The sequence below is a fragment of the Varanus komodoensis genome, unplaced genomic scaffold, assembly GCF_004798865.1.
Source record: "Varanus komodoensis strain SLA01 unplaced genomic scaffold, ASM479886v1 scaffold41, whole genome shotgun sequence".
NCBI classification, from domain to species: Eukaryota; Metazoa; Chordata; class Lepidosauria; order Squamata; family Varanidae; genus Varanus; species Varanus komodoensis.
Window position 1 is genome coordinate 2,640,078 of NW_025335954.1, and position 13,186 is coordinate 2,653,263.

General features: G+C 47.0%; 1 protein-coding gene across 2 annotated transcripts; it reads left to right on the forward strand.

Moving 5' to 3' along the window:
* The first annotated feature begins 5,719 nt into the window (after positions 1-5,719).
* PRR13 (proline rich 13) lies at positions 5,720-12,626 on the forward strand. 2 transcript variants are annotated; one of them, XM_044443228.1, is made up of 4 exons: positions 5,720-5,778; positions 8,126-8,172; positions 9,210-9,628; positions 11,218-12,626. In XM_044443228.1, the coding sequence occupies exons 2-4, from the start codon at positions 8,154-8,156 to the stop codon at positions 11,257-11,259; spliced, it is 480 nt and encodes a 159-aa protein (XP_044299163.1). In that variant the 5' UTR covers positions 5,720-5,778; positions 8,126-8,153; the 3' UTR covers positions 11,260-12,626. The 2 variants fall into 2 exon arrangements, with proteins under 2 accessions (XP_044299163.1, XP_044299162.1); XM_044443227.1 differs by lacking the exon at positions 5,720-5,778 and adding an exon at positions 5,853-6,038.
* Positions 12,627-13,186: the final 560 nt, after the last annotated feature.

The window sequence follows — 13,186 nt, forward strand, 5'->3', positions numbered from 1 at the left end:
CAGATAGTGTCTTCATTTACAATTTACAAGGAACTGCTCCTTGAAAGCATTCTTTCTTTGCAGGGTTCTCCTGTCTAAGTTTGGCATAAAGATAAAGAATTCTAGGAAGGGAGATTAGGGAGGGACCTTGAAGCTGCCTGTTGACAGCGAACACCTGGACAGTAGACTAAGCAAGCATGCACATCACCTGGTCACAGTCTTGCTCACTAGGGTAAGATGAATTACAAAAACTATACAGGGAATTTCTAAACTCAGATGCATGAGCGTATGCAATTTTGCTGCAAATCTGCATCCTCTTTTGTCCCCCATTGTGGTGCTGCATTTCTCTCTGAGCCCTGCATGAGCAGCCAGCCTATTTTTGTCCCTTGCCTCTCTTCCCTGTACTGTCTCAGTTGAAAGCCTGCAGGCAAGGCTGTGTTTATTTTTATGTTTTCTCTGCGTAAAGCATTGCATGTGAAGATAGGCAGGTGGCTGTCTGTGATCCGCTGGGTGATTTGCAGTAGGCTGCCAGCTGCTGAGCTGCACCTGTCCAGTCACGTATAGCCTCGGTTGGGGCGCAGTTCTGAGGACTTCGGGACTGGAGGCACAGCACTGTGCTGTGGGAGAAGGAAAAGGCTGGCCAGGGAGAACGCCAGGCGTGGTAACATGCTATCTGTGCCCCGGTATTGGTAGGCTCAAATGTTGGCCCAAGCAGGGCAGGCTCTGGCCTTCGGAGGGCCCTTGGGCAAGCACCCTCCGTGCAGGGGCTTCTCGGGGGAGCTGGCTGTCTCACCAGCTCCGGCGCCATTTGCTCCTCCTCACTGGTAACGCCAACTTGCTTGCTAGGCAAATAGGAAATGGGTAGTTGGGCAGTGGCCTCTCTTGCTCCTCCGCAGCACCACTGTTGTCCGCTTCCAAGAGAAAGCAGGGTGAACAGGCGGGCTGCAATGGGGGAGAGGAACCACGGGGCCAAGGGGCTCTTGCTGGGTGTGGGCCTTTGATGCAGGTTCTGCACGCGAGTTCTGAAAAGTGTGCTCTTTCAGAGCTCACTTGCTTTGGCTAGAATTTCCTACAATGAGGAACACACACAGGTGCTGAAAAGACCAATCCTCTGCCATGCTTCAAATAACATGGTAACGCCTGGTCATCCATGTTTTGTTCCACAAGGTTGGCTCCAGTCTGACGTGTGGGGTCAGGGACCATGACGCAATAATGCCAACTCGCATGTTTCTGTAGGTACACACTGTAGAGAGAGAGAAGAGGGACGGCTTGACACAAGCCTTCCACTTTTAGCAGCATCTAAAAATTGCACCATCCTATTTAGTTCTGCCCTTAGAATATGCTCCATGTATCATACTTGATCGCCTTCTTAAAGTTTGCAGCAAATCTTCATGGATATGTTTAAAATCCTGCTTGCCTCTGACCTTGTGTTGGAGCAATAACAGTTTAAAAACAGCATCCAGTGTTTTGAAATGTCCTCACTTAAATTATGTTTTAAGAAGTGATTTCTCTGTCTCGGACTCCAGCTATAAATAAGATTGTAGGTTTCAGAATGGAGAGCAGACGCTGCCTATATATGCACCTGCGTCAAGGACACAGGCCTGACTTTCTGGCGGATCCTGGCCTCCAGCCAAGCAGCTTGATGCATGACACAGAAACAAGTCACCCTTTCTCCACTGACGAGGCTGCAGGAATGCAATTCCGCTTGACAGCTGAAGGTTAAAAGGAGAGCATCGCAGAGCAGCCAAACCCGGAGTTCTCTTTATTTTCTGCTCCACATTTGTGTAGAAGAGGGAGCTTTCGTAGATGTCGCTTTCATGACAAGCTACACCCACCAAAATTCTCTCTTCTGGACCGTTATTAAAGGCTCAGGCGTGCCATAGGGTGGCCGCTTGCTCCTGGTTGAAAAGGGGGGAATGCGTCACAGACCAAAAGAGGACAACAGTTTGCACGTGCTAATTTGTATGCATAGATGCGTATTTAGAATTCCCATAGTTAAAACTGAAATGCAATATCTCACCGTCGTGGTGAAGACTGTGAATAGATGACCTGTGTGTCTTCTCAATCAGCCACCCAGTTGCTACGTGTTGATGGGAAATGTCAAGCCCCCACCTGCTTCCCCTTCTTAGGAGGCCATTTTTCTTTAAACTGGACCTGGACACCCTTTAGGGCAGAGGGACACCCCCAGTTAGAGGATTGTGCTCTGTAAAGGAGATACCTGGCCCCCTCAGAGCCCTGTCATCTTTTCCATCCTAAATCTCATTTGGGGGACATTTATTTATCTATTTATTTATTGCATTTATATACTGCCCCGATAATCCACAGGGCTCTCTGGGTGGTTTACAAACATTAAAACTCTATATACAAAAAATAAAATACCCAAACAAAACATGGGGCGCTAAGAACAATACCAAGTAGCAATAACTCCATATAAAAAGGTATCCCCACAATACAGCAGCAACAATAACTATATTAAAATATAAATATCCAAAATGTTCCATCCATTCATTTTTAAGTATCTTGTGAATAAAAAGGTTTTTGCCTAGCACTGAAAGGATAATCACAATGGCACCAGGAGTGGGGAGCATATCCCAGAGAAGGGATGCCACCACTGCAAAGGCCCTTCTCCCATTTACCATGCCCCCCTTCTTTAGTGGGAGCTTCCCTGAGAAGGACTCTTGTCACTGGATGGGTAGGAACATATGGGCGGAGGCAATCCTTCAGATCTCCTGACCCTAAGCCATTTAGGGCTTTAAAGGTTAAAACAAGCACTTTGAATTGGGCCTGGACTTCAGCTGGCAGCCAGTGCAGCCAACACAGGATTGGCATGATATGAGCTTGTGCGCCAAGCCTTGTTAGTAGGTGTGCTGCCCTATTCTGAATCAGTTGACATTTCTGGATTGTTTTGAAAGGCAGCCCCACATGGAGAGCATTGCAGCAGTCCAGACGAGAAGTTACCAGAGCATGGACAACTGTGGCCAGGCTCTGCCTGTCCCAATAAGGCCATTGTTGGTGAATCAGCCCGAGCTGATCAATCCATTTGTGTCCTTGTGCCATTTTTATTCAATGAGTATTTTAATTGTTGATTATTTTAGTTGGAATTTGATTTTAATGCAATTTTTAGTGTTCTTAATTATGACATTTAAGATAATTCCAATCCGCTGTTAAACTATTATTTAGTGTTTCTGCTATGATGTTATGTTATTTATTATTGATAGTGTGGTTTTAATTGCATTTAAGTGTGTTACTTACGATATTTTATTGTTGGGTTTTTATTATGTAAACCGTCTAGAGAGCCATGTGGCTATGAGACCATATACAAAAGTGCTAAATAAGTAAATATCAGTGGAGGGGGAGACGTGTTTCTTCCTGCCCCATAATGCTGGAGCCCAAGGTCATCCCTAGAAGCTGATTGGTGGGATGAAAGGAAGGGCTCCTCCACTAATTAACTATGTAGAATCCCCTGCCGCCAGCAGTCGTGATGGCCACCAATCAGGATGGTTTGAAAAGGGGATTGGACAAATTCTTGGAGGGGGAGGCTATCCAAGACCGCTTCCCTCACTGGCTACGTCCTGTCTCCATTCTCAAAGGCAGCCTGCCTGCGAACACTAGTTGCTGGGGAGCTTGGGCAGGCGGAGGTCTTGCACCCATCCTGCGGGGGGGGGGGGGGGGGGGCTGCGGGCCATGCTGGACTGAATGGACTATTGGTCTGGCCCAGCATGGCTCTTTTGGATGACTCATAGCTCTTAGGTCAATTTTATTGCACAGGACCATAGAGTTTTACAATTTATCAGAAGAGATACGCAACGTTGGACATGCCAATGAAATCAATTCATCATGTGCAGAGTTTACAGCAATTGTGAGTGCCTTTAATCTTTACCAGCTACAATAAATAAAGCGACTTGATTGGGGCATAAAGATCTGTATCGTTTAAGTACATTTGTTCAGCCAAAGTTCTGTTGGAACGTAGCCAGTATTATCAGCCTTATTTCAGTCTCATTAACTTAGTATATGGATATTGTTTTGTTTCCACAGCAAATTATTCTAGCTCTGAAGAAAGTAAAAAAAAAAAAGTGGCTGAGTGCATATGTTGGTTGTTCCTACTGGAATTTCTGCTCCTACACAACTGTGAATGGTGCTGGCCTGGAGGCCTGTGCCTTCCTTCTGCCTGGCCATGGCTGCTGCTTTTTGGCTTGCTACACCCAGCTCTCAAACACCGGAATCAGGAGAGGCGAGGGGTGTTCTGCACTGGTGCCCGGATGCAGGAATGGGATGTATGCCGCTTATAAACTGGCTCAATCTTGAAAAGATGGAGACTGGGAGGTTGCCAAGTCTGGGAACGACAGAGTTTGCCTCTTCTAAAGGGGGTTGCATGGCACATCGCGGGGGGGGGGGGAGGTGTTCCTGGATTCCCCATTATCTTTAGAGGCCCAAGTGGCTTATGTAGCAAGAAACAGCTACAGATGTTGACATATCAGTTTTGTGCAGAGTATTAAGATGCCACTGGAGTCCATGCATGGGTAATCTCATGCTTAGATTATTCTGTTGCACTTGATGTGGGACTACCCTCATGCTTGTTTTGAACAGAAGCTAGTGCAGAATATAGCAACTAGGATTATTATTATTATTAGAACATTTCTATGCCGCCCCTTGCCGAAGCCTCGGGGAGGCTTACAACACAATACAATACAATACAAAAATAACAATATAAATTAAAATTAATAATATAAAATAAATAAAAAATATAAACGATATAAAAGAAGTTATAAAAGAAAAGTTATAAAAGAAAAGAAAAGGATGCTGTATGGAGTGTTTGGCCATGCATGTATTACACCACCACAAAAGCAACTGGATTGGCTAGCTATCCCTGCTGATCCAAGGTCAAGATCTTGCTGTTAGCATATAAAACTGTGTACAGCTTGGGACCAGGATACCTGGAAAACCTGTGCAAGCATCAGTATCTTGTTGATTGTACCTTGTTGGTTGTACCAGGATCTGCTATGTACTGTGTGCCATCCTGTACTGGGAATAAGCAGAGTACAGAGAAGTCGGATCAAACTCCTGCAGCCACCAGGGCAGGCTTTTTCCACGGTGCTGCCCATCTCACGGACTGCTCTCCACCTGGTATTCCAGAGGTGCCAACTGTGCCATGCTTTAGACACCTGTTATAGACCCATTTCACTATCCCAGTGTTCCCTGAGTGTGCTGCCCAATTTGTTGGTAAGTACAGAGTTGTGCTAATTTTAAGAGATTGTAATATTTCTATATATGTTTTAACAATCGCTGTGCATTTCCTTGCATGCTACACATTTTCTGAACCAGCCATATATTTTTAAATATGATCCTTGGAAAAGAAACCTAATATTCAAAGCCTTATTTTGAATGCAAAGCTACCTTTTAACATTTTACCTTTACAGGACAATCGTATCCATGTCTACTGAGAAGTAAGTGCCTTGAGTTCAGTAGGACTTACTCCCCGGTAGTTGTGTACGATTGCAGCCCTAGCTATTTAAAGTCTCTAACCCGCCTATCCAGCCTGCTCAGCCCCTTTAATATTTTTTTCCCTTTAGTTTCTGCATTCTCGGCCTGAATGTAAGGGGAAGGACCGCCTACCCTGCCTGCGGGACATAATCGCTGATGGCCACTTGGTGTGGCCTATGGGAAGTGGGCAAGGCAACCCATGCGCCAATGAGCCGAGGGATTTTGTGATGGGGCCCCGTGCAAAGAAGGCGTCCAGGAAGCAGCCGCGGCAGAACTGCGGAGAGTGCGGAGAAGGCGCTGGGGCTTCCGGAGGAGAAGGTGGGGCCGGAGGCTTGCTCTTCGGGGGATTTATGCTGGGCGGGGCGGGGCCTTCCTCTGCGTCGGAGCTGCTTTCTGCCTTGCCTTGGGGTCCTACAGTCCGCGCGGCCAGGGCGTGAGTTCCCCTGGAACTTCGTGGGACACCCCGCCAAGGGATTCCCCTGGGAGGAGGCGCTGGAAGCTTAAAGGAGAGTACAAATTCCAGGAAATCCTGGCTGGACTTAAAGCATCCGTGCACTCCTCTGAACCGCTGAGTGACGGTAAGGGTGCAGCCCTAGGCATGTGTGGACAAGAAACAGTCCTGTATAGCTGGGAGTCGTCCGAACTTTTTTTCTGTCCAAATATGCCTAGTCTTGCCCCCTAATCCTCTTAGTACAAGATACAGTTATGTTAGCGTTTGTATAGCGCTTTAGAGAGCGTTTCTGCACTTTGTTATACTCTTACAGCCCAGTCTCATGGCAGATTTGAACCAGAGACACCCTGGTCCACTTTGTAGCCTCTTATCCCGTTATTCTAGCCTGGGTGTTTTGGATTTCAGCTGGCAGAAAAGGCTGTCAGCAAGACCAGTGTTTAGGATTGTAGAAGTTCAAGTACAAAACTTCTGGAGATCTACTTCCTACCTACTCCTGCTCTACAAAAGCTCTTAGTTGAAGTAGTACAAAAATCCTATATTCAAATTCTAGTTTGCCTACTGTGGATCCTTTGTGTAGCCAGCATGGCATGTTCTTTGCACAAGGAGGGAGCGGACAAGCTGCTTGAAATGCCCAGGTTTGCAAAAGATCAGAAAGAAAGAAAAAAAATCTCAAGGGAGAGAGAATGCAAAACTATTCAAGGAGGAGCGAGCCTGCTCAATGGGCCCAGAATGAGGCCTGACTATTGCAGGAATTGAAAACTTGTTGGGAAGAGGGGATGGCTGGGTGGCATCATCAACTGGAACTCTCAGTATTGCAGTGTTTTGTTACAGGCCTCACTTGAGCTTAATTCTGACATGGCTATATGAGATATGCAGAAGTTGTAGGCCTTGCTCAGAGAGTTTGAATTGAGTGTTAGACAGACAATAGCAATAGAAGCAAGGGCAAGAGAGATCTGAGGTGGTAAGGGAGCTATCCTGGGCATGTCAAGGTGGAAATAATCCATGCAGCTCCCACTGTTCCCCAGCCATTTCTCACTGAAAACTGCATTGGAATATACCCTAGGACTAGGCAAAATGAGACTTAGGCTGTGCTAAGCAATCCTGGGTCTGAAGGATGAACAGTGATAACTGTGTTCATCTCATAATCCTACTCATTTTTCTAAAAACTGCCCCCAATTTTGTTCCAGTTTTACAGATGAAATTATCTTGATAACTGAGCGAGGATTTGTATCCAGCCTGTTGTTCCAGCAATGTCTAATGGATTATATTAAATCCTAATGAAAAAAGTAATATTCCTTAACAGTTAGTTTTGATTTAAAGTTAATTTCATATGTGGTCTTGATTTCCATCTTTAAAGTGGTACTTTAATAAATGCTTGCTTGGGATATAGATGCATAGACAGATCATATGATTCCACTTCTGAGGTTAATGCAGAGGCCTGCTCTATTCCCAAGCCTTTCCACTGGTAAACAATATTTCTTTAATGCCTCCTTCCCTCAGCAGCCCTGTAAGTAGTCCATGTTCCAGTTTTATGAAAAATAGAAAGCTGAGACAGAGTGTCTTAGTCATGGTCTTCCAAAGGGCTTGGTAGAGGAAGATCTTGAATCCTGGTTCACTATCTAGAATGACTGCAGTTACATGGAGGTGTCCTTGCAAAGCTGCTTTTCCTGCTACAGAGGGAGTCTCTCAGCTCAGCTTTCTGAGAAACTTTTTTCTCAGCTGGGGATAGTTGGACAAGATTCCACCCCTGCCCTCAGCATCCCTGGAAATATATGACCATTTCCATAGTATTTTCTCATGATGAACAAAGTGTTGTAAAGCTCTTTGTCCAGTAACAATGCCTGTGTGTTCATACTCCCCCCTCCCTACACACAATGTAAATGCTTTAGTAGTAGAAATAATTACTTCCAGGCGAGTTAAGGCCCAATCCTGTGCATGCCATTCAGAAGTAAGTGCCAACTTGATAGACTTTGGGAGTGAGGGGGCTTAGTGTTGCAGTCCAAGGTATATGGCTGGGCTTGTTAGTCTTGTATCTTTCAGGTGCCATTAAGTCTCCATACATGTTGCCAGCAAATTAACCTTATGGAATAGACTTTGCTCTGTTTAAAAAAAGAATATCCTGTTCCACCCAGCTGTCCACCAGGATTGATTTATGCAATCTTACTGGTCTTCTAAATTTAAACTTTTGCACTAATAGTGTCTTTCTCTGCTCAGGTGACACTTTTTGCTTTCTTTGAAGACAATGTGGAATCCCAATACAGGTAAAAAAAAAGGAAGCAGATTTTATGGGTTTCTGTAGAGTCCATTTCCACAGAGAATACATAGCATTCGGCTTAGTTGGTGTGCTGACTGGAGGCATTTTATGCGCATTGGCCATTTCTGAGAAGGGTTTTGGGTGTGCTTGCTCCTGAGTCACTTGCTTGTAGTCATAGATTTTCATAACTACCAAGTATTGTTTTCTAAAAAGGTGACTAAGTTATTGCCAAGCTCCGTCGTATTGGCACGCCTCGCCCAACATTGCAGTTCAGTTGATATGTACCTCCTCTGATTGTTTGGTGAAGGAAGTCCTGGCCAGAGGTGAGCAACAGGCATCTAAAAGTGGAATCCAAACTTAATAAGTATGTCTAGTCACAATTAGGTTTGATCTCTTTCTGTTGCAGAAGCAGCTTAGTTCAAGTTTCTCTCTGCAGATGCAACTCTGTGCTTGCAGGACGTGAGATGCTGTCTTCAGTGACTCAGCAGAAGGCATCATCTGCACTCTCTGATCACAGGCGGCCACTTTGACCCTGACATTCACTACTAGTGATGTGCTTAAAAAAAAAAAAAACCCCTATCTGCCCTCTCTGGCCTAAATTTAACATACTGCTAGTGGAAGAAATGGCTGTGCGAGCAGAGCAACTCTTCCTTTGCTTGTGCAAGAGCTAGTGGGCCCTTCTATGAACGTAAGATCTGCGACTGCAGCCCAACCAAGAACCCAACCTTGGCTGGATTCTCCGCTTGCGCAGACCTGGGAATGATGCAGTCGGGTGAGGTTCCCTGCACCGACAGCTGCTCAGACAGCTGCTTCAGGTCTCTCAAGGGATTCAATCTGAAATGTACTCCTTTTAGGTGGTTTGTTGCAGTGGGCTTTGCCATGGTCACGTGATGGGTTGTCTGAAGGTGTCCCGTGAGGATGGATTCTGTGGCAGTCAGTCTAGGCAATCTGCATGCCTGTGGGGGAAGGGTTGGCTGCAGCAAGATTTGAGTCCTCTCGCAGCTGAGTACTCCTCCTTTGCCTCTTCTCCTCTGCTTTTTCCAGGCCAGCCAGGTGCCTACCCTGGAGCACCTTGTCCTCCCAACCCTGGTTACCCAGCTGGCTACAATCCTGCACACCCTCCTTCAGTGAATCCTGCCTTCCCTCCAGCCCCTGTGCCTGGTGGTTCATATCCTGTCCCCCCAGCAGGGATGCCAGGGCAACCTGCCTACCCACCAGGACATCCTTTTCCGCCACCAGCATACCCTGGGCACCAACCTGGCTATCCGGTCCCACCTGGTGGCCCTTGCCCCCCACATGCTCCTTGTATGCCTGGAGGAATGGGCATTAACCCTTTGCTGCCCGGGGGTGTTGCCATGGGGACCCATATGATGGATAAGAAGGCTGCCAAGAAGATGAAGAAGAAGATGAAGAAGGCCCACAAGATGCACAAGCCACACAAACTCCACAAGCCACATGGGAAGGTCTGTGGAATGGCATGGAAGGGTGGGGAGGAGGGGGCAGGTCTAGGTGCACATAGGGCATGCTGGACTTCTTGTTGCCATGGGGAGAGATGAAAGGAGGCCTGCTTGCCTGTGGTCAAGGGACATTGTGCCTGCCAGGCTCAGCAAGCCGCTTTAAGCCATGTGCAATTGAGGTTGGCTGGATGGGGGACTTTCAGCCTGCAGGCTGAATTTGGCTCACCAGGTTTCCCCATCTGCCCTGCAAGGGTCTCAGGTGAAGCCCTCTCCAAAGCACCTGCCCCCTTATGGGAAAAATAGCCATCGCCTCAGGGAGCAGCTTTAGCCAGCTTTGCTGCCCTCTCAGTGGTGCAAAGCTGGCCCGGGACCAAACCTGGGCCTTGATGGGCAGCTCTTTGAGCTGTGGGATCAGGGTTTTGCCTGCCTCTGCCTTCCCCGACTGAGCCGTGTGAGGGTTGGGCAGGGCTGGCTCCAGGGCGAGTGCACACCTTGAGGAGTTGCTCTTTGAGTGCCGGCAGAGGACTTTGCTCCCATTTGGTGAAGGGAAGGGCTGTGCAAAACCAGCCCCTGATTCAGGGGCTTGAGAAGCACTCCCCGAGCTGCTGGGGAGAAGAAAGCTGCCCAGTTAAGTATTTCTTACATTTCATTTTAAAAGGTGGTCAGTAATCTAGAGAGCATATGTTGTCAGGCAGCCGTTCAGATAAAGTTAAATGGCGTTGCATTGATGCTGTCGAGACTCGGGTTTACTTAACCAGCCAGTTCAGTGAAAAGCCAGTTTGGAGAATGGGCAGGGAGTCATGAAGCACAGCAGTAGCCACAGGGCTGCTTCCTCTCCTCCTCACACCCACTGCTTGGACTGCAGCTTGGCATCTTGAATGTATGAAAGCCGAGGTTAGTGCTGGCTCCAGGCTTAGGTGGGCCTTGTGCTAGGCACCCACAACAGGCCCCCTCCTTCAGAGAGTCTGCCTTCCCGCCACCATTGCCAGCAGCTGCTCATTCACCTCATCCGCTTTCTTGTCCTTGCTCCCACCGGCTGGCTTGGCTGGCAGAGAGCCCAGCACCTCTGCCTTTTTCTGGAGCAGAGCAAGAGGTAGAAGAGCAAGCAGGCTGCAATGGCAAAGAGGAGGGGCAAGTCTTGGAGGCAAAGGGGTAGAGAAAAAGGACAAAACTAGAGGCTGGGCGTGGGAGGAACAGTGGACTAAAGGGGTGGGATGAGAAACAGCAAAACTAGAGGGAGAAGCAGTGAGGCAAAGGAGGAGAGGGGAGAGAAGGAACTGGCTAGAGGCTAGGAGGGGCAGGAACAGCAAGGTAAAAGGGGAGAGAAACAGCAATGCTGAAAGCTGGGAGGAAGGGGAAAGAGCAGGTCAAAGGGATTAAAGGGAGAGAAAGAGCAAGGCTGGAGGTTAAAAATGAGAGAAAGAACACTGCCCTAACATTTCCCCAGGTTATCTTCAAGCCATCCTTTATGAAGGGGCAGGGAAGGGAGAGCTGTTTGGGCACCTGCAGGTGTCTCACTGAACCCTGATCGGAGTTCAGTGGCCATGAGTAAAATGGGAGTCTCATGTGTTTTTCTTCCTTTCTCCTCTTCACAGCATTCCTCCTCCTCATCTTCCAGCAGCAGCGACTCTGACTGAGGCCCCTGCCTGACTCCCGGCTGCATCCCACAAATACTGCTCCTTGCGCCACACCTCCTGCTTCCATCCTAACTATAATCTACCGAACATGTCACTGGATGTAAATGAAACCTGCCTGCCTTTCCTCCTACCTCAGGAGTTGGCCCAAATGTCAAGCTTGTCCCAATGGCACGGGGAATCTCCTGCAGAGCACAATGGGGGTCTGGTGTTTCTGATTAAACAGGGTTGGTGAGATCAGCTTGTGCACCTTCACAATTCAGAGTGGGACAAGCTTTCTGCGTACGGGCAGTGCAGCTGCAAACATCGCAGCTGCAGGCCTTCTGAAAGCTACTGGCATGTTCCTGCAGCCAGTTCAATGAAGCTGTGAGGTTTTCTGCAGGCAGTTAGTGGGTCCAATCAAATGATCATTTTAGGCTCAGGGCTGACTGCCAGGTGATGGATCTCAGTTGGCCCAAGTGCTTTAAAAATTTACCCCCTTCCCCCCAAATGATTATTGTCCTTTATACACTGGCTGGGCAAATGAAAGGAGAGGCTGTTCTATCTGTAAACTGCACCTGGGAAACCCAAGATGGAGTAATGGGTTTGATTGGGAGTAACTGTCTACCTTTGGGCGCCTCCACTGATTTCTTATGTGATTTAGGGGAATGATTTCTTTATAACTATTTGCAGTGGGGGGGGGGTGAAATTGTTTGATCATATTCCAGGAAGTATCATCATGGGAAAACTACACCATGGAGCTGGTAGCTCCCGTTTGTTCGATGGTCATACTACATTCACAAGTGCAATTTTGGTGCAAAATAGAATGTGATCTGAGGCACGTAGGAGCACTGGAAAGATTTACTACGAGAGCATGCAATACAATCTTGTACATTTTATGTATCAGTGCAATGCTCCAAACCATTTCATTTGGAAAGGCCATATTCTCACCAGGTTGCTGGTGCCCTGTGGGGAATGGGCTGCTTAGATAATATCCAGATGGGCTGCCTTGCTAACATAGAATACAAGGAGCTGTTCACTAGCCTGCTAAAAAGCATGGCAAGTACGTGTCTCAGCAGACTCTGCAGGCTGTCCAGGCTAAGCTGAGTGCAGCCTGCAGAAATGTCCTATTCAGGGACCCTCTGCCCTTTCGTGGTCCATAGGAAAGTGTGTTGCCTGTTAAGAGGACCATGTCTTGCTATGACTGATAGTATCCTACTTTGTAAATTTTCCCCTCCCTCCATACGAAGTATTGTGTCCCATTCTGTCTATCCTATATCTGTTCCTTGTTGCTTGTGTCTCAGAAAACAGATTTTGGTTAAATGGAATTGCTGTGTTGCTCTTTATATGAAAATTCACAATTAAACCGTAAGAAGAGAACTAAAGTCAAATGTGTTTGTAGAAAGTAATATTTTTCCCTGAGACTTAGGTCTCTAACTTGTAGGGTTTGATAGAGCTTTCTCTCTGTTTAGCTTCAAGCCGTGGTTGGTTCTGTTATTAGCACTAGCTTCAAGGATTTATACAAACCAGGACATTCAAACTTTTGTGAAGAAGCCACAGTGTTGGCCTTTGCCAGATTTAGAGTGTGTCAGCTTGGAATTCAGTGGAAGGAAAACAGTGCATTTTTAAAGTGAAAAAAGAATGACAGTCATGTCTTCCTTTGGATAGAAATGGATTATTAATTTAGTCCTACTTGCCAGGCAGCTGCCTCTCACTTCATAGAAAACTCCTGTATTGGTCAGCTAGAAATGAGATAACAGATTGTGATGTCCAGAACCATGGCTATTTTTCTCATCAAATGGCTTTTGCCATTTCTAAAAGGCAGCTCTTGGGCATTTGCCAGCCAGAAAAAGAAGCATACATGTGCTTGGCCCATTCAGCTTTTTTTTAAAGGCATGTAAAAGCCACTGCAAAATGGATACAAACGTCTTTTCCTGAAGTCACTACAAAT